Source organism: Galeopterus variegatus, unplaced genomic scaffold (assembly GCF_000696425.1).
Source record: "Galeopterus variegatus unplaced genomic scaffold, G_variegatus-3.0.2 Scaffold1950, whole genome shotgun sequence".
Lineage (NCBI taxonomy): Eukaryota > Metazoa > Chordata > Mammalia > Dermoptera > Cynocephalidae > Galeopterus > Galeopterus variegatus.
Window position 1 is genome coordinate 177144 of NW_007728061.1, and position 19732 is coordinate 196875.

The following is a 19732-nucleotide window of genomic DNA, read 5'->3' on the forward strand; positions in this document are numbered from 1 at the left end:
CCCTGGCACCTAGTATAGAGCCTCCTAAGCAGTAAGCTGAATTTGATGAATGAATGAATGAATGAATGAATGAATATAAGAATGCTTCCCAGTATTGTTGGTTCTGCCAACTTTTCAGGGGAAAGCAACAATAAGAATTTTTATGTAGCTTCTCAGCACTGTTCACCACCGTTTCCCTGGCACCTAGTATAGAGCCTCCTAAGCAGTAAGCTGAATTTGATGAGTGAATGAATGAATGAATGAATGAATGAATATAAGAATGCTTCCCAGTATTGTTGGTTCTGCCAACTTTTCAGGGGAAAGCAACAATAAGAATTTTTATGTAAAAGTTCATGACTTTTTCACCTTGTTAACTAATCAATTTTTTTTTCCTTTTTGTCTTTTTTCGTGTCCAGCAACGGATCGCAACCCTCAGTGCTGCGCCCATACCGGACCGGGACCGGCAATGGGATTGCAACCCTCGGTGCTATGCCCGCACCTCGCTCAGCCAGTGAGCGGGAACCGGTCTGTATGTGGGATCCGAACCCTTGGCGGGAGCGCCGCCGCACTCCCAAGCGGCGCACTGCAGCAGTGCGCCACCGGGCCGGCCCCTAACTAATCAATTTTTAAAATTATAACTCAAAATAATCATATCTGCAAGCCAAACTGAGTCAATGAGCCACCGTTTTGACTCCTATATTAAAGACGATGTCCCAAGGTTATTTAAAAAGAAAAATACTTAGTGTCAAGGAGTAAAGTACAAGTGCCCAAATGCCCATCCCAAAGTGACCTCTCTGAGACTGGAATTGAATTGTTTCACTTTTCTTCTAAAACACTACATGTGAAAGTTTCTATGAGCTAGAACTCATTAACTTCTTTTGTTGTTTTTTGGCAGCAGAGGGTGTAAATTTTCTTCTAAAACACTACATGTGAAAATTTCTATGAGCTAGAACTCATTAACTTCTTTTGTTGTTTTTTGGCAGCAGAGGGTGTAAATTCAATACTAGATCACCATAATCTACTTTTCCATTTTTACAAAACTTGTTTAGTTTCATTCAAATCTCCAATGTCCTTCCTGTGGTTTTCTGCAGTCTTCATCTATTTGAAATTCCCTAACTGACAGCATTTGCTGTGACACATCGCACACCACGGAAAATTACAGGCTGGTGTTGCAGCTGATTGTGTCAGCATGTATTTGTGAATATCATAAAGCACTGAAATGAGACATATTGCAGTCTCTAATATAGGAGGTAATTTGTTTTTTGGACTGCCTGGTATTTGTGACATTCATTAGTGAGAGATGCAATAGGAAATAGAATTACACAAATGGGAGCTTCATGTTATATTTGCTATCTGGGAGGTACACGAGATATATGGGGCTGCTGTGCTCCCCAGCCTCCTGTATTTGGAGCTGAGATGCTGCTTCAAGCGTTTGCATCTCACAGTCTGGACAACAGCACAGCTTTCTCTTCTAGAGGACCTGGGGGCAGGCAGGGGCTTCAGCCCTAGTCGTTTCCACTTTCTCTTCTCATGTGAAATCAGTTCTCAGGATATGTCTGAAGAATAGTGAGGCTCCATGAACTGGGTAGGGAGGTATTTCTTTCCCACAACTCAGTGATGGTCATCTTTTCCCAATTTGCAGAAGTAAATTTAAGTTATTAGAGAGCTCAGTCTAAAAAAACTTTTTTCTGTTCCTCCATGCCATATTTTATTTTTCCTGAAAGCTTTTGTAACAAATATGGCTAGTTTGCTAGAGTGGATGAGGAGAAAGAAAATCTTAAGTATCAGCTGTCCAATGTCACTGTTCTGTATCCAGCATGTCAGGCTCACTCCTTGGCAAATAATTAAGAGTACAGACTCTGAAACTGGACTTCCTGGCTTTAAATCCTGGCTCTGTTACTCACTAGCAGTGTGACTTTGAGCAATCTTAGTTTACCAATCTGTGCCTCAGTTTCCTCATATGTAACGTGGAAAATTGTAATGCTACCTATCACACGATGTTGCTGTGAGGATTAAATGAGTTCATAGATACAGATAATCTAGTACCTAGAACAGTGCTGGTGCATAGTAAGTCCTCATAAGAGTGTGTTAGCATTCTTAAATTTGCTTGAAAGAGAGTGGGTTTTAGAGAAGGAGAGACCAGTTCCAATCTGGGCTTGGCAACGTACTCATGTTCTGTGTGGCTTCAGACAAATCATGTATCTCAGTTTTACAGGTGAGGAAACCAAAGCCCAGAGTGTTTAAGAAGACTTACCTCCCAGGGTTATTTTGAGGAGTAGCAATAAAGAATGTAGCATACCTAGCACAGCCTGGCTTTGAGCAGAAACTCCTTAAATGAAGACAATAGGCTTTTATAAATAATTATAGACCTTCACAATGAATAACTCACTTAAAATACTTTATGTAACATTACTGTTGAGCTGAGTGACCTGTCTGACCACTTGTGTCACATTTTCTGCCAGTAAATTTTTACAAGTTCATAGGATAGAATCAAATATAACAATATTCCATGTTGTTCTGCAAAGAGCCCTATGATTCCCTAGGCTATTTAAACAGGATTAAGGATACTAATAAAAGTGTCATGAAATATTGAGGCCAGTGAAATCCTGGGCTGTACCCACAGAGGCTTAACAATTGAAGCTGACAACCTCAGCCACTTACCTAAAAGACTGCAAATAGAAATATAGCCAGTTCAATATTTCACCTGAAATTAACCCAAACCTTTTGAAATTCCATTTGGCACTTACAATAGAAAACTGGTAATTCTCAAGCAAATGTGCCTAGATAATATAAAGTAAAGAGCACTGGAAAAGTAGCTAGTTGTCCTGTGATGTTTTCTGGGTCATCAAGAATCTAGATGACCTTGTGTAGTCACTTTAGTTCTCTGGGCCTCAGTTTCCCCTCTTGTAAAATGAAGAAGCAGGTAAGTAGGCCTCCTAGTTCTAAAATTTTATTATTCTAATCAAAGATGTGGAATTGACTATGTAAAAAGAGTCCACAGAAGATCTGAAAGCATGATCTCTTTTTCCTAAAACTCTGCACCATTGGGTGCCCACAGGTACGTTAAGAAGTTTTGGGGTTAGAGCCCTGCACACATGGAAGCACGCCCACCTTAGTAGGCGAAGATGTGTATGGCTGGGCCAGAAAGAAAGGCAGATAAAAATAAAATCTTACCTTTTAACTTCTTTGGCATCACTTGCGATGAAAAATCCTAAAGTACCTTCTTGGATCTTAAGATGGTTTCCAGGATTAATTAATATACTGCTCAGTGAACAAAAACAAAGAAAGAAGACACATTTGTGAGGTCATGTTCTGAATAAAACCTTCAAGGCTGCACCATACTGTTGTTTCTATAGGGGGCCCACTAGTTTAATGTGTTTCCCAAAGATTTTGTCCAGAACATGATGTCCACTGCCCACACATTTAGTTGGATCAGGCCATCATTAAGCTCCACTGGTTAATTCCCAGGCTGGTACACTCCTGCTTAAGGAAATCAAAGCAAACCTAGGTTTTAGGGCCTGGGTTTGTATAATGGGCCAGTCTAGCTGCCGTCATAGGCATCTGACTTTATAGCCCTCCTCATAATGAATCCCTTTTGAAACTGCTATTCATGGTCAATGTTGAAACATTTTTTGTCTAATAAAGCTCTTGCTGTACTAATTTGTCGTTAGATGGCAGAACATTAATGGGACCCCTATATGCATACAGAAACATACATGTATACACACCACATACTACCATGGGGAATGGTACAACACACCCACAACCAATGCAGAAGCAAACCGAATATCTTCATGACATTGATAAGCACATGAAGTAGACTCCATGTACAGCCTATGCAGGAAGAACTGGATCTACCCAAACAGCAAAAAAGAAAAATGTCAGCAATCAAATATACTGAATGATTCCAGTCTGCTGTTCATAAAAATATATGGGGTGTCTGAATAAGATGTGTGTCTAGTATTTTCTAATTGGGGCAAACTGTACTTAGAAAACAAATGCAAATTACTCCTAAAATAAACTTGGCCTGCAGGGAAGGATAAACCTAAATATACACTGTCCTGTTTCAAAGTGGTATAAATAGATTAGCTGACCAAGTTGTGTTTGGACTGACAGAAGAGATAAATAGATCCTAATCTAATAAATGGATGAAACAAACAAGTTTAATTTTCTGCAGATCAGAAGCAGAATACAGGAATGTCTTACACAGAGATTAAGATGAGGCTTTGGCTTAATAGACGCCGAATTTAGGAACCTTAAATCAAGAAATAGATACAAAAGAGGTATTCTTTGATCTGAAAAGCTGGTATTTAAGGTAATAGATATTTGGAATCAGTCTAAAGGAAGTCCTTGGCTGCCCAAAACAATCACCATGGAGGACAGTAATTAACATGTAATCATTTTCTGCTGGTAAAACCATTCCAGAAAAGTGCTGTGCCAGGAGAGTGCTATATCTGTAGTAATACAGGAAGGACCCAGGGCAACTTTTGTTCTGTTGAGAGAACTCTGAGCATTATCATTATTGCACAATAACTGTCTGTGGTCACAAGAACATCCACCATCACCTGTAACAAGACCTGACAGAAGGAAACCGAACCTTTGTCATCGCTGTTATTAACACGAAGTAATAGCAAGAGTCTATGAAGATCTGACTGCTCTGCCTAGAACCACAGGCAGCAATGAGATTCCTCCCAAATCAGAGAGCAGCAGGCCACACTGATAGCACAGCTTGCAAGGGGCAGCGGGGTGTACGGGCACCTCTTAATTATCTCCCTGCCAAGTCCTCACATTCGTCTAACAAGCCCTCTGACTTCACGTGATCACGAGGGGAAAGGGTCAGAGCTTATACAGCTTAGATGAATTTCTTTCTCAAAGCCAATTAAATATGACGTTTTAGAAAGGCAGGATTCTGGATTTTGCGCATTTTCTTACCTCCTTTCCTGCATGACAGTTCTTATACCCCCTGGCTCTGCAATCAGAAATTGGGTCCAGGGCCGAGCCCGTGGCGCACTCGGGAGAGTGCGGCGCTGGGAGCGCTGCCGCGGGTTCGGATCCTATATAGGGATGACCGGTGCGCTCACAGCGCTCACTGGCTGAGCGTGGTGCAGCCGGTCTCAAAAAAGGACAAAAAAAAAAAAAAAAAAAAAAATTGGGTCCAGATTCCAGCACTGCCCCTTAGCAGCTGACTGACTTTGGGAAAGTTACTAAGCCTCCTTAGAACTCAATTTCCTCACCTACAAGAGGAGGACGATGATAAAAACAGTCTTTCTTCAGAGAATTAAGTGACAATGTATAGAAGGCTAGATACATGTTGGTTGGTTACTGTTACTTTTATTATTTTATATAATAAAATAATTTAAAAAAAGCAAATAATGCAAAAAAAAAAGCCAAAGTGCATTTCATTTTCAGCAGGAATTATCAAAGATTTTCCTTAGCTGGCCCCATAGAATGGAATACAGGGCTTCTTATCAAAACACCTGCCCATAATGAGATGAAGTTACCAGGTGAAAAACTGTACACTTCAGGATAATGTATAAGGACATACACACAAAAAATTCCATGGACTTTCGGAACCTAAAGAAGCTAGTTCCTTTAAGTTGGAAAAGTCTACATTTTGATCTGTATTCTTATCAGAATGTAAGAACAGCTTCTGAGTGAGAAAAATCCTACCGTGATTTGGAAAATGGAATTCAAAAGGAGAAATTTGACGCACATCACCTCAGTGACATACAAGTGCAAAACAAGCCTCACATTGTACACTGTGGCCTTTCTTCATGTCACCTGCTTCATTAATTGTACTCCAGTGACAGAGCCCACTGTGTTATTGTGAAACGCAGTGTTAGCAAGGTTGCTATCCATGAAAAGTTTCTTTTCAATTCCTTTCTTCTTTATCAACAGTGAAAAAACATTGGTCTACAGTGAAGTTTTAGGGTTGGCGTTCTAGACAGTACAGGTTGGGATGATTTATTGCAGTCTTTGAGCTTGCTTTAGCCAAGTTAGTGTGTGGAGAGAAAAGATCTGGGACACGATGTAAGGCACGCTGTGTTCAAATCTCAGGTTTGCCATTGATTTTGGTTAAATGCCCAGGCACAGGAGTCAGGCCTCACCAGTTCAGGGCCTGGCTTTGAGCACGTGGGCACAACTCAACCTCACTCTCCTCATCTGTAAAATGGGGTGAATAATCACTAGCTTACAGTGTTTCTAAGAGAATTAAAGTGCATACTCTGTGCTGAGTAACTAGCACATAGTAGGTTGTTAATACATGATTGTTATTAATAATGAGCAAGGTGATTATAAAATTAAATGAGAGGTAAATAAACTCTCACAGCACCAGAACTTCCATTTTGTTCTTGGTGCTAATAAATGATGCAGGAGGTACCCTATTGGCATTAAAAGATCTTTTTACTGATCGCAGTATCCAAAACATTTTATCCCTATGCAGCATCTGGGGACTGGCTAACGTGGACTGACTTTTGTCTGCACAGTGGAGTGCCTCTTGTTCCTCAAATATTATGGCTGATTGTATCTCCAATGACCTCACAGGCCATGTGACTCCAGGATGCCCTCTCGTTCCCTGTGGACAGGGTGAGAGGGTTTAGATCGTCGCTGTGTGAGGTGTGAGGCAGCACCATTTGCAGATATCTAGATGACGCTAAGGCAGCCTTCTGGGTGGGAATTCAAAGAATGAGTCCAGCCCTTGAGAATAGTGAAAGGAAGAAATATAGATACATAAAGATGCTCATTGGGCGGGATTCGGCTCATATATTTAAGGATTTGGTAAAGAAGCATATGTCTCTGATTCCAGGGGACCATGACATTCAATATTCCCTGTGTAGGAGTACAAAGTTTCAAAAACTCTTTGAGGAAATACATCACTGTTTTTGATACTTCAGACATTAAGTCTTCTACCCACATTCCAAATCTAGAAAGGTTAAATAAAGTGTTAATTCTCATCTTCTTGAAAATATAAAAGGATAGAGATTCTATGCAGAAGTAACCTTTTTCTTTACTTTTTTTTCTTTTTCCTGCAAAATGCCTACTACCCTTAGAATTTCTCATTGACCTCCTAATGAGAATACATAAATTTTCCCAAAGATCTCTGATCTCTTTAGATTATCCAATGTTAAGTTTGTTTTGTTCTTACAACTGCCAAAAGTCTCCCTCCCTGTGCGTTTTTTCTTTACTTTTTTTTCTTTTTCCTGCAAAATGCCTACTACCCTTAGAATTTCTTATTGACCTCCTAATGAGAATACATAAATTTTCCCAAAGATCTCTGATCTCTTTAGGAGATTATCCAATGTTAAGTTTGTTTTGTTCTTACAACTGCCAAAAGTCTCCCTCCCTGTGCGCCACTTTAAATCAGTCCTCTGGCTCTAACTCTGTCTAATTCACTATCTTACCAGAGATAAACTTCAAGATGTATCATGTGAAGAATCAAGAAAATCTCTGAAAAGAAAAGCCCATCCATCCATTAGCAGAATTCCAATAAGGACATCTTCTTGGCAGGGGTGGAGTTTCCCTCATTTCAAAGAACATATAAATTGTCCTCTCTCTTCTATGACCTTACTGATTTCAACTGAAAACATCCGGTGACAGCTGGAAGAACAGGGCTGGTGTGGTCCCTTCTCCAAGGATACTTGCTCTTTCTTTTCCTTTGCTCTCACACTAGTTCTAAATTTAGACTCATTCTTTGTCTACTCACCCACTATATGCAGTAAATACATATTTTATGTAAGGAACCTATAGAGGGCAAAAAACACGGTCACGTTCTACCTACTTTTGAGTTTCTCATAGTAGCAAGCTTAGAGCTCTGCATGCAATAGGCACTTTTCAACTATTTGTTGAATGAATGAAAAACATAAGTATTGGTCTGAGTTCTAAAAGTTTGCCTTTTCACTTCTAATAAGGGGAAAGGAAGCCACAGGTGTTCTTTCAAAGACCAAGCCGTACTTAATCGTCAGCCAGGCCCATCGACCCACCTCTTCTAGTGGGTTGGCCAATTAGCTAACAATCTCCCAGAGGCATTAAGCATAAATATGCAAATATACAAATATAAAAACAACGTGGAGAGTTGGAGCAAATAATTTCAATATTGAAAATACAGCTCCCTTAGAACTGAACTATGTGTTCCTAAACACAAAACACGTCCACGTGGAACTGGCTAGCAGGGCTCTGTCCAACAGGAAAATGTCTTTATTAGCTTCCTCTGTGAGAGGAGCACCAGGTCTCAAGCTGCACTGCATTTCGTTGGGTATCTCTTGCTGAACACTGGTCAGGTTGGAGGACTGGCACTTGATGGGGACACTTGTGCATGACAAGTGTGATCTCTTCCTCAATCATTGTAAACTTCACTTGTTTGCTGTTTTTGCAGACAATGATTCAGCTGAAACAGATATTTTTTAAAGGAAATTTTTTCCTATTATGGATAAGTATGATAGACGTGTGTTTCTCTCCTCCTCTTCTTCCATTTTTGGTAGGTGTAATGTACCATTCCCCAGGCAATTAAAAAATATCATGACTCCTATGAGAATGTAGTTTGTACTTGATAACATGGTAATTATATTTGTCTAGCAAGTTAATGGGACTTCATTAACTACAGCAAGCAGGTAGAAATCATCTAGGACTTCAGGTCATGCTATGCCCTGATGAATCATGCCACTGGGAAGAGGCCTCTTTGATCACACAAGTTCATATACAGTTGCTGTCAGCTGGGACTTTGCTTGAATCGACTGTGTCCCCTCTCAGGGAGTACAACTGCAGTCACTGTGGTTCGAGGGCTGTGTTAGGGCACAGCTCGAGAAACCCCAATCTCAAATCTTATAACCTTTCTGGAACTTTTCATTCCTTCTGGGCTTTAAAATAAGTGCTGCTGGAGTCCCACCCAAGTAGACAAGCACACTGTTACTTTAGAATCTATGTAGTAGACATGGTTGTGTATTCCATGCTTCAATATACTTAAGCCCAGTTTACTTACACAGATATGGCATAATAAAGATTGCTCCCAGTTGGTCAGATCCCAATGACCACCACTGTCGTCCACTAGTGATACTGGCAAGGACTTTTTAGCCTGAATCCATCTCAATAATTTTAGAAATGGTATTTTAAAATATACTTTGCCTAAATGAAAATGTTGGCCACATAGATGGGCAAGAGAAAGTTGGTCTGGGAAGGATAGTGCTGGATATCTGGTTCTGGGAGCAAGCCAAGTCACTTTTTGGTACACTTTCAGACAAGTCATGCCTATATCACAACATGCCTTCACCACACGATAAAAGGACTCAAAGGCCAAAAGCCAACAGCACAGGTGCAACCACTGTGGACCTTTGAAGATGCAAAGTGTTGCAGTAACTTCTCGCAGTTGGATCATATCGATAATACCAAACTGACAGGAAGCCACCTCTATTTATACACATCTACTCAGAAAAATCACAGAAGAATTTGACTGTGGGAAGAGTTCCAGACAAATACACATACAAGCACGCACACACAGTTACAAACACAAACACGTGACAGTGACTACAAGCACAAAGAAGAGCAACTCTTGAAAAGATGAACAAGTAGGCATCTCAGTAGTATGTTTTCAACAATACTGTCATAGAGAGCACATTATTAAAAACCTATGCTTGAAATATTAACCCAAAAAGGTAAAAAAAAAAAAATGCCACTGATGACGATTTAGACATGCTTCATGCAACATGAAACAGCAGCAAAACAGGGTGAAGTCACATGGTGAAAATTGAGATACTTCTTCATATGAAGAAAAATGCCCAAACACATTAGGGGAAAAAGCCATACGTTTGTCTCAATAAACGGTACTCATTCAGTAAATCGAGTGTGATAACCTGGCAATCTAGCAGCAGTGTTCTAAGTCTTTACTGAGCACCGCCCAAGAAATAAAATACTCAAAATGTTATCACCAAAATAAGTGGAAGGAAAAACAGATGTGTAAGGGCTTGGTCTCTGTTTTGTGGATAAAAGGACATGAACTCTGCACTGCAAACTGGAAACTCGACACAAGGAGGGGAAGGTCACTGGGAATGTGGATGTGGCATGTAGACAAAATGGCACCAGAGTCTGCCGGACACCAAGTCACATCAGGACAATACAAAACAGACACAAAGGGCTGGAGAGAAGTGTCCTCCTTTTCAACTTTGATAGTATTTGTTCCCATCATTGGTGCCATAACTGAAAACAGCATTGTGCCTTTCCTTTTTTTTTTTTAGGTTTCCTGCAAAGAAGTTAGTGCATCATCCAAAAGAATCAACAAATCAAACAAAAAACAGCAATAGGCTACTTTCAATTTTGATGTACTCTTGTTGGAGGTGGATATATATATATATACACATATATATAAATACACATATATTATATATATATATATATCAGACAAGGGAATGAGATTATATATGCATATATATAATCTCTCTCTTCTTGAATTCTTGGCAAATGGTTAGTCCTGTGGTTAGGAGCGAAGGTAGAGGGTGGAGGTTGGAAGGAAAGTTAACGAAGAGTGCATACCGCTTTCGGCTTCTGCAAAACGACAAGAAAAGAATTTAAAATCAAACAATTTGATAATAAATCGACGGACACCAGAAGGAAAGAAGGAATAAAACCTTTGTTTCAAATCATTTGAAGGATGCATGTGAAAACAAGGTTTTCCAGCAAAGCATGGAAACAGTCTCACGGGGTGAAACCAACAACAAAGGAGGTAGTTAAACACGGGTCGAAAGCAAGGCGGTGGGAAGGAGACGCAGGTTCTCTGAATTTTAACACCTGGTCGGTTAGAAAATGTAAGAGCAAGAGAAATGGGGAATTTTTAAATGAAGAAAAAATTAAAATTATTATCTCAGGAAGAAATCAAAAAATCGTTCATTTTGAACATGAATATTGTGTTTGATAAGTCCTGTGTTTTCTCAGAAGCATGATCCACATTCCCTCAAACACACCTTTTTCCACAAGAACCAATGTGCTTCCACACTGAGACCAAGCCACATTTGAGGGTGAAAGCTGGCAACTGCACACAGAAAGCCAAAACAAAGCCAAACAAAATCTTTTTGCCCTTTTCCGAAAAAAAATTTAAAAATTCTCTCCATCTGTTAATATGGCTTTGTTGAAAACATCTCAGATTTGTGACTCAGTTGAAAGGTCCATCAGAGAAAAGATTTTGTCATCAGAGAGTGCTCTGAGTTCGTTTCCTTAGAGTGGTGACAGTGGATTCACGTTGAGCCATTAACAGCCTTTTGCTCTCCCTCCTTGTGACCAAAAGGTAGCAGGTGGGAGATGGCTGGTCAAGGTTCAGGGAACAGTCTCCTGCCATGAAATTATTCTAGAATGGTCAAAAAACACTATTTGGCATCAGCATCATCCACATTATGACACTTTCTTGAGAGATGCACAAAAGTGATAGGGAACACTGCCTCAAGTAAATCTTACACAAAGATTTACTGACTTGGCAACACAAAGATTATCATTTGCAAAAACCCAGGATACACAATTCCCCAGCACAGGTAATGAGAATTGGCAAAATCATGGGCAAACAGTAATCCTAGAAAATTCCACTTTATTAAACAGCAAATAGCCAGAACTTTCTCATTTTTTTTGCAAATAATATTCTTCACATTGCCAGCACAGGAAAGAAAAATGTATATCTATATACATATTTTTTAACTTCTATGGCCATGTTCTACATGTGGCCACCAAATCTACCGTTTTTTGTTTTTTGTTTTTTTTTTTCCTTTTGGTTGATTTGGATTTTCAAAATAGTTCAACATTTGATCAAATTGACTTTGTGAGCAATCTGATCTGGTGGTTAAGGTAACAGAAAACATTGGATTGACTTGCTTACAATCCAGTGTTTTATTCATAGACACAGATTGTACATTTGGAAGTCTGGCTTTATTGGGCCATTCATCCAGACAATGAAAATTCCTTAAATGACGACAGCAGGAACCTTCTAGTCTTGCCCCGCACTCTGCTCAGTTTTAATTAAGGCATGTGTTGAGGGTATCTGTACTCTACATGTAGGCATCTGCAGAAATGAACGATTTATTATAGGAGGAACAGACTAAGGATGTCATTTCAGAGAACAAAAGCCCGAGTATCTCTCAATGAGCTCTCTCTCTTCCAAAACTATTGATAAGAACTGGGGAGCAAAAATCATCTCCACTTTATCTGTAATGCATATAGCACCCCATCAACAGAATTCCTTGTTAGCAAGATGCTTCCCTCCTCCTGTGTGAACTCATATATTGGCTGGGGTGTTATCTATTTCAACCAGAACCAGTCCCTCTTCAGTCTGATTTGCACATAATTAAGTGCAAAATAAATAAGTAAAGAGAGCTCCTGCCTTGGAGCCCCACCCTCCTGGCTAATTCACATGAAGCTGATATTCTACCACCTGGATTTTGGTTGCACTGAGAGAAGCACATGCAGCACACCATAGGCTGCCTGTAATTTGGCTATCAAGAGAGCTCGTGTCTCCCACCATGGCTCTAACCCATGCCTGCTGTAAAGGAGACCAGAGTCCACCGGCTTTTTGCTCACAGCAGTGAAGAAGGGTTTTAGGACAGGGCCTGCACCTGGCTTTAGGCTTAGAGAGTGAGAGGTCCAGGTTGGAATCTTCAGGTGGAGATATTTGAGCAGCTCATCTCTCTTCCTTGGAGAAACATTGTGAATGCCCAGGGGGGCTGGGCATGCCAGGCTGGTCTGGGATAGAAGCTGCAATGTCTGATTGAGCGTGCCTTGAAATGTACCCTAGGGTCAGAGAGGTGCAGCATCGGGTTCCAAGCAAAGAAATAATGTGCAAAAAGCAGAAGTGGACCAAACGTTACCACAGTGCACTCTCACCACCGTAAGTACCAGCTGGCCGCTGGGTTGCAGCAAACTTACCGGCTCTCTCGGTTGGCAGACTTGTACTCAATGGCTATCATTAGGAGCTTGAGCTTCACAAAACACAGCCTGCAACGAGATGGAGAAGGCTCCCAGTCAGTGCTTCTGAACAACCAGAGCCGTATAACAAACAGTTACGACCTTTCAGTCTCCTAATGCAGTCATTATCCAGGGGGATCCTAATTCTATAGTCGCTGTGCCAAAGGGAGGGGACGGAGGTGACACCACCCCATCTTCCCCATTAAACCTGATTTCTCATAAGTGATAAAGCGCTGGATGTGCAAAGTGCAAATTGCACTCAGGCCTGGACGTCTAGACACAGACTCTGATTTGTGCCTAGGGATTTGCGCCAGGCCAGATTCATTAGTTGCTCGGTTGGGTAGTAAAATGTTAACTACAGGGGGAGGGAGAGATTTGGAGCAGCTGGACCTGTTATTTGGATTCCATTTTGGTCTTTTGTACGGATGGCTCATACTGTTGTCCAGAGCAGCCCCCTGTGTGCTTGGAATGACGGTAATAATACTTAGCTTCCGTGTAAGTACCCAGCACATGACTGTGGCATTGTGTCTCCTGCTCCGTCCAAGCTGTCTCACCTCGTCTGCCCGCTGCTCTCGACCGCAGGCAGGACGCTTTGAGGCTGGCTTGTTCCTGCCTCCAAGCCTCCACTAGGGCAGCTCCTCCCCTGCAATACCTTCTCTTCTCTCCCCACCCATCCGCCCAGGCCATGCCAAGTCTAACCTTCCTTGTAGGTCCTCTCCAGCTACTGCTACCCTCAGGCTTTCTATTCTCAGGACTCCTCCATGCCTTGTCTGTTTAACCACATCACTTAGCCCTTAGTCAATTTTTTATACTGGCTGCATTGCTCCCTACTGTTTGCTGTGTCTGAACTTTGTCTCCTCAACCAAAGCACCTTCTTTATGAGTTTTGTTAATTTGTTTGGAATTCCACAGAGCTCAGTAAATCAACCCACCGACACAGAGAAGCTCCATAAATAAATGATTTCCGCTACTGGGCTTCAATTCTAAGAAAATAATAAGAGATGCAGTAACAAATTTATGCATAAAGATGTTCAGGGTTGTGTTATTTACAGAGAAGAAAAATTGAAAGTAACCTAAATGTGCAATAATTAAGTGATGGCTAAATGAAGTACAGTGCGATATGGTGTTAGACCATATTTGAAATGGCTTTTTGAAGAATATTTCAAAATATAAAATCAACAAATAATATTATATAAAAAGATACTAAAAAGTAAATAACATGATACAATTAGATGAAAATATATTAATATACTCATAGAAATAAGTGCTCACATAAACAAAAAGAAAGAATTATATACATTTTGTATTGTAACCTTCTACAAAGAGCATTAACACTTATTTTTGAAGGACTTTTTGGATAATAAAACATTGGTGGACTGATAGAATAAAAAATGGGTCGATGGTTATTTAGCTCCAGGATTACAAGGGGCATGAAGCGCAGGGTCAAGGGGTTGGGCCTTTCTTTGTGTTCCCATTTAATCTGCACAATATCCCTACGTATGGGATGTTACTCCATGTATTCAGACTTCTATTGATACCTGTATTTTGCTGGTGATGAAACTAAGGCTCAGAAAGCCCATGTAACTTGCCTAAGGTCTCTAGGTAGGATATACAACATCTTCATCTCCAGTGAAGCCTATTTTATATTGGGAGATATAGGCAATAAGCAAATAAACAAGTGAATAATAATAAATTTTCAGATGATAAGTATGCAGATACTATGCAGAAAATAAAACAACCTAAGAGGATAAAGAGTAACTGGGAAGGCGTGTGTCATCCACGATGGTCCAGGAGGACAATTCTGGGGATGCAGAGAGCACTGGGGCATGATGTAGAGCAGGCAGAGAGAAGATACGGGAAAATAACTTTCTAGGGAGTAGAAACAGCAAGTCAAAGGCCCTGAGGCAGGAAAGAGCTCTGGGTGTTTGAGGACCAGCAATGAAACTAGCAGGTCTGGAGCTGAGTGAGGAAAGTTGAGACTGATAGTGACTGGGTCAGAGAGAAAGAACAAGATCTTGAGCACTCTGTCTGCCATGGGAAGGAGACTGCACTTATTCTAAGGGAGGCCTTTCATTGGTTTTAAAATAGAGAAGCGACACCATCAGATGTGTTAAACATGGGGATGTGTTGCTTGTAAGGAAGGTGCTGCTGAAGGCCTCATGCTCTCCAAGGGGAATGAGACCAATTGCTTGTTCCTACATGTGAGGTCAAGGTCCCTGCCATCGCTTGAACAGACAGTCAAATTTCAAAGGATTACTTCCACCCAGGCGTATTTGGGCTCTCTGGTGATTTGCAGGTTTTCTGATTCCTGCCAGCACACTCTAATGACCTGGGCTTTGTGCTGATTATGCAGCTTGCTGAAACACCAATACAGTATCCAACTACAGCTGGAAAAATGCCCTTCTTAATTTATGTCCCATAGAGCACTGCTAACATGCACCCTTTATGGGGCTCTTAATTCTGGAGCTTAAATTGTTTAAAAAATCAGATAGCTTATGCAATGTTTATAGAACCAAATTACCATATTAAGTAACCACTTTCTAATGTAAATAGTAGCTAAATGCCAAAAAATCAAGGAGAAGGCTGATCTTAACTTAGCATGGATCATGCAAAGCTTAATTTGCTGATGTTCTATGAGCCATTCCAATTTGGGACTCTGGTAGTTCATGGGATCAAAGATCGTAGTTGCTATTATGAACCTTGAACCTAATCCTATTGGTGAGAAGGGAAGAAATAATTCATAGAATGGTGGATTATGTCTTCTCAACTACTACAATACCATTTACCAACCTGATATAAAAAGAAAGGAGCTTCCTGATGTAGCAAAGTCAATAAAATCTATGTGGCCTTGTGCACATTCCTTAACCTTATTGGGTGTCGACCAGCAGATCCCTGAGTCCTCTTCTAGTATTAAATCCGTAACTTCATGACTTTCAAATCCATACCTAAGATGATTCTACATTGCCTTACAGAAGCCCCTTTTTAAGAAGCCATTTGATCCAAAACGAGCTTTTGCTCACTGGCCAAAGGAGAGACAGGAGAGGACAGGGACAGAGGGATATAAACAGAGTGAACACAGTCATCCATCCTGTCTCTCATTCATCATGGGGGATTGGTTCCAGGAGCAGATGCTCAAATCCCTTATATAAAATGGTGTAGTATTTGCATATAGACAGGGACAGAGGGATATAAACAGAGTGAACACAGTCATCCATCCTGTCTCTCATTCATCATGGAGGATTGGTTCCAGGAGCAGATGCTCAAATCCCTTATATAAAATGGTGTAGTATTTGCATATAACCTATGCGCATCTTTCCATACACTCTAAACCATCTCTAGATTACTTAAAATACCTAATACAGTGTAAATGCTATGTAAATAATTGTTATACTGTATTATTATTTTTATTATTGTTTATTGTAGTATTGTTATTTTTACTGTGTTTTTTCCTCAAATATTTTTGATCCGTGGTTGGTTGAATCCGTGGATGGTTGAATCCGTGGATGCAGAACCCGTGGATACAAAGGCCCGACTGTATATGCAAACAGTGCCACAGCATACATTTTCAGGTTTGGGCTCTTTGAGACTGGCTGGTCCTGCCCTTCTTACATAGATGACAAACTGAAGTCCGAAGAGGAAAAGCAACTGGCTGAAGGTCAAATGCCTTTTATGGAGAAAAGCCAAAAGCGAAAATCGAGTCTCTACGCTGTATGCTGCACAGATGCTTCTCATAAGAACAGAGGAAATGAAGTGGTTCAACATGCAGACACATTCTGTGTGGTCAGTACAGTGTTTCGTAAAAACCGGAAATAGATACCAACAGGTGATTTTATATGTAAACTGGCTTCTCCACTTTCCTTAAAAAATCACGGCCATAGTGGAACCACCTCCCACATGGCTAAAAGCAGCCCCCCCCCATGGGACGTGAGTTCTCCGGTGTGCCGAACTCTCCACCACTCCCTATTGTCTCAGACCCTTCACTCTTCACTCTTTGTGGCTGACTGGCCGCCCCCTACAGGCATTTTAATATCTGCTCTAATGGGTATCCTGTGGATTGGATATTGACAAAATACAGATCTTGAATAATAAACCACAGTTTACCCTGGAAGGAGAACTACGGCTCCCACTGTGAGTGTTGAAATCACACTCTTCTGTTAGATCTTGCCACAGAGAGTGGGCCAATGCCAGGGTCCTGGCTCAAAGGCTGTAGCAGAGGTGCAGCATCTGCTAGGGAGGTGGGGGAGGCGGGGACGGCTCCAGTGGGGAAGAGCAGACCCAGGCACGCAAACAGGGGAGCTGGGGTGGTAATCACTTTCCTGCTTGACTCTCTCTGTCTACACTGAGCTTCTCCAGCATAGGCTGCATGCTTTGCATCTCTGGCATTTTACAAAGTGCAAAGACTAAGCTTTCTATAAAGCTGAACGGATAAATGGATGAATGAATGGGGAGCAGAATCTTATGAGCTGCTGGAGTGATGGAGAAAAGAAAAAGTGGCAAACTGGGGGAGTCTAGGCAGAGAAGGCTCGGGAGTGAGTACAAGATAATGAAACAAGATTCTTCTTTGTTTGTTAGAAGCAGATTGGAAAAGAAGGATGTAGAAGGAAGTAATAGCAGTGATATGTTCTGGGAATTTAGGTTTTGCCTTCAATCCACTCTGCCAAGATGCAAGTCCAATTCTGAGATACAGACAATTTATCCTTGGGACCTTCTAGAGATCCTGTTATGAGAGGTATGAGGGGGTATACTCCCCAGAAGATGCCTTCAGACTACCCAGAATAGATGTCTTGTGTTTAAATATTTACTTGCATCATTCAACCTTTTTTTTTTTTTTTTTGGTTAAGCAGAACGGGAATTAGCCGTCTAACCCTTACAGGTGTTCCTCTGGCTCTACTTGGCCTACGGAGTTTCAGTGCATGCAGGACCACTTTAGGGCTAGGAAGCAGTGGTAGAGTGAAGTTAGACAAAATAAAGAAGCAAAAAAGCCTTCACAATGTGATAGATGGTCTAAAATCAGCCATAAGTTAGCAAGAATTTATTTCTTGGTTTCTAAAATAAAATGTCCCAATATGTCCAATACAGAAAGTTGCCACTGGTGGCAAAAATAATTACAGGGGAATAGACATGATTTCTTTTTTCAAGAAAAACATGCCACTTGTCACAAAAAGGTCTTAAACCAGCGATCTGGAACAAAACTGTTGTAATCACGAGTTAGATTGCTTTCTTGATAATTATTAAGTAGAGGTCTACCAAACTTGACAACGACATTATACAAAGCCTTTTTTTTTTTTTTACTGCCGGCATCATCTGTTAACTATACTAGTTTTGACCCAGATGTTCCTGAAAAAAGGCTCTTAAGAATTAGAGTCCATCTGTTTCTATCTACCCAGAGAGAAATAAATAGTTCCTGCCATTAAATCAGCCCCTTGACTGAAAAGATTACTCGCTGCTGTGAATTAAGCATGGAAACCTGTCATAGAGTTTGCACCTTCTGGTGTGCTCAGGAAGAGTGTGCAAAGATGAGATCTGGAGCTGTTGAAGACGGCTCACCCCACGAGGAAGGTGCGGGAGGAGGAGGCCACCCTCACTGTACCCCCCAAACCCAGCTCCACCCCGAAGCACCAGCCCCTCTTCAGCTCTTCAGGGGCCTCCTGGAATGTCCGTTTGACACAGGTAATCAGAGCAGGTGCAATGTAAACACAGCACACTGGGAAACCTGGTCTTTAGGTTCAAGGGGCTAGACTGGAAAAAGCATTCAGAGCTTTGATTTAAAATGATGAAAACATCTAGTTAATGAAAATTTGAAACATCAGGATTTGTAAGACTCCACCAAGAAAATGAAAGTGGTTTAAAATATTCATGGAGATGTAGTTAAGACTTCTTTTCTCTATGGAGCTTTGATGGGGGTGGAGTGGGAAGGCTTTAGACTACCCCAGCCTCAAACGCAGACACATGCACACACACACACACACACACACACACACACACACTAATTCTACTAGCACACCTTGGACACTTGAATTTAATAATAATTACATTCTTTGATATGGACAATTAGCATTTGTCTAAAGTGTGAACAAATGAATTTTTAGAGAGCTTTGCTATTTTTATTAATAAGAAACATAAAATGTAAGAAAAAAACTGTGGGTTTGCTGTGCCTACCCAGCATTGAGTCAAGGCCTTAGCATCCCACGCTCCCAACTGGACTCCCCCCCAACCCCTCTACAGAGAACTCTGGACCCACCACTGCCTCTGTAGCCTGCCATTAAGGATTTCAGGACACTCTATGGTCACTGGCTTTTTTGCTAGCACACAGGAGGACTACTGGTCACCCTCTGGGTGTCTGCAGTAGAAATAATCATCAATATTGCACTCACATCTACATTCATATACGTTCAGCCCTAATTACAGTACTCCCCAAATAAGTGTATAGGGCCAATTCTGAGAGGGAAAATATCTTTTAAACATGAGATCTGAGCCTCTCCATACATTCTCTTAAAATGTCCTTTTCTGGGGCCGGCCCAGTGGCGCACTGCTACAGTGCGCCGCTTGGGAGAGTGGCGGCGCTCCCGCCGAGGGTTCGGATCCCACATACAGACCGGTTCCTGCTCACTGGCTGAGCGAGGGGCGGGCACAGCAACGAGGGTTGTGATCCCGTTGCCGGTCCCGGTCCGGTACGGGCGCGACACTGAGGGTTGCAGTCCGTTGCCGGAAATGAAAAAAGACAAAAGACAAAAAAAAAAAAAAAAAAAAAAAAAAAATTCTTTTTTTTCCCCCGGGGTAGAGAAAACCTACCCCAAAAAATTTGGTTTTTCCTGGTTTTTTTTTTT

The 19732-nt window shown here is 41.2% G+C and overlaps 1 protein-coding gene across 1 annotated transcript in view; it reads right to left on the bottom strand.

The window, feature by feature from the left end:
* KCNMA1 (potassium large conductance calcium-activated channel, subfamily M, alpha member 1) overlaps positions 1-19732 on the bottom strand; it is a 258994-nt gene that overhangs the window by 152192 nt on the left and 87070 nt on the right. Inside the window, exons 10-11 of the mRNA XM_008579735.1 lie at positions 12868-12936; positions 3154-3240 (exon numbers count right to left, since the gene is read on the bottom strand). Of these exons, the coding sequence (XP_008577957.1) occupies positions 3154-3240; positions 12868-12936 (156 nt within the window). The remainder of the gene's footprint in view (positions 1-3153; positions 3241-12867; positions 12937-19732) is intronic.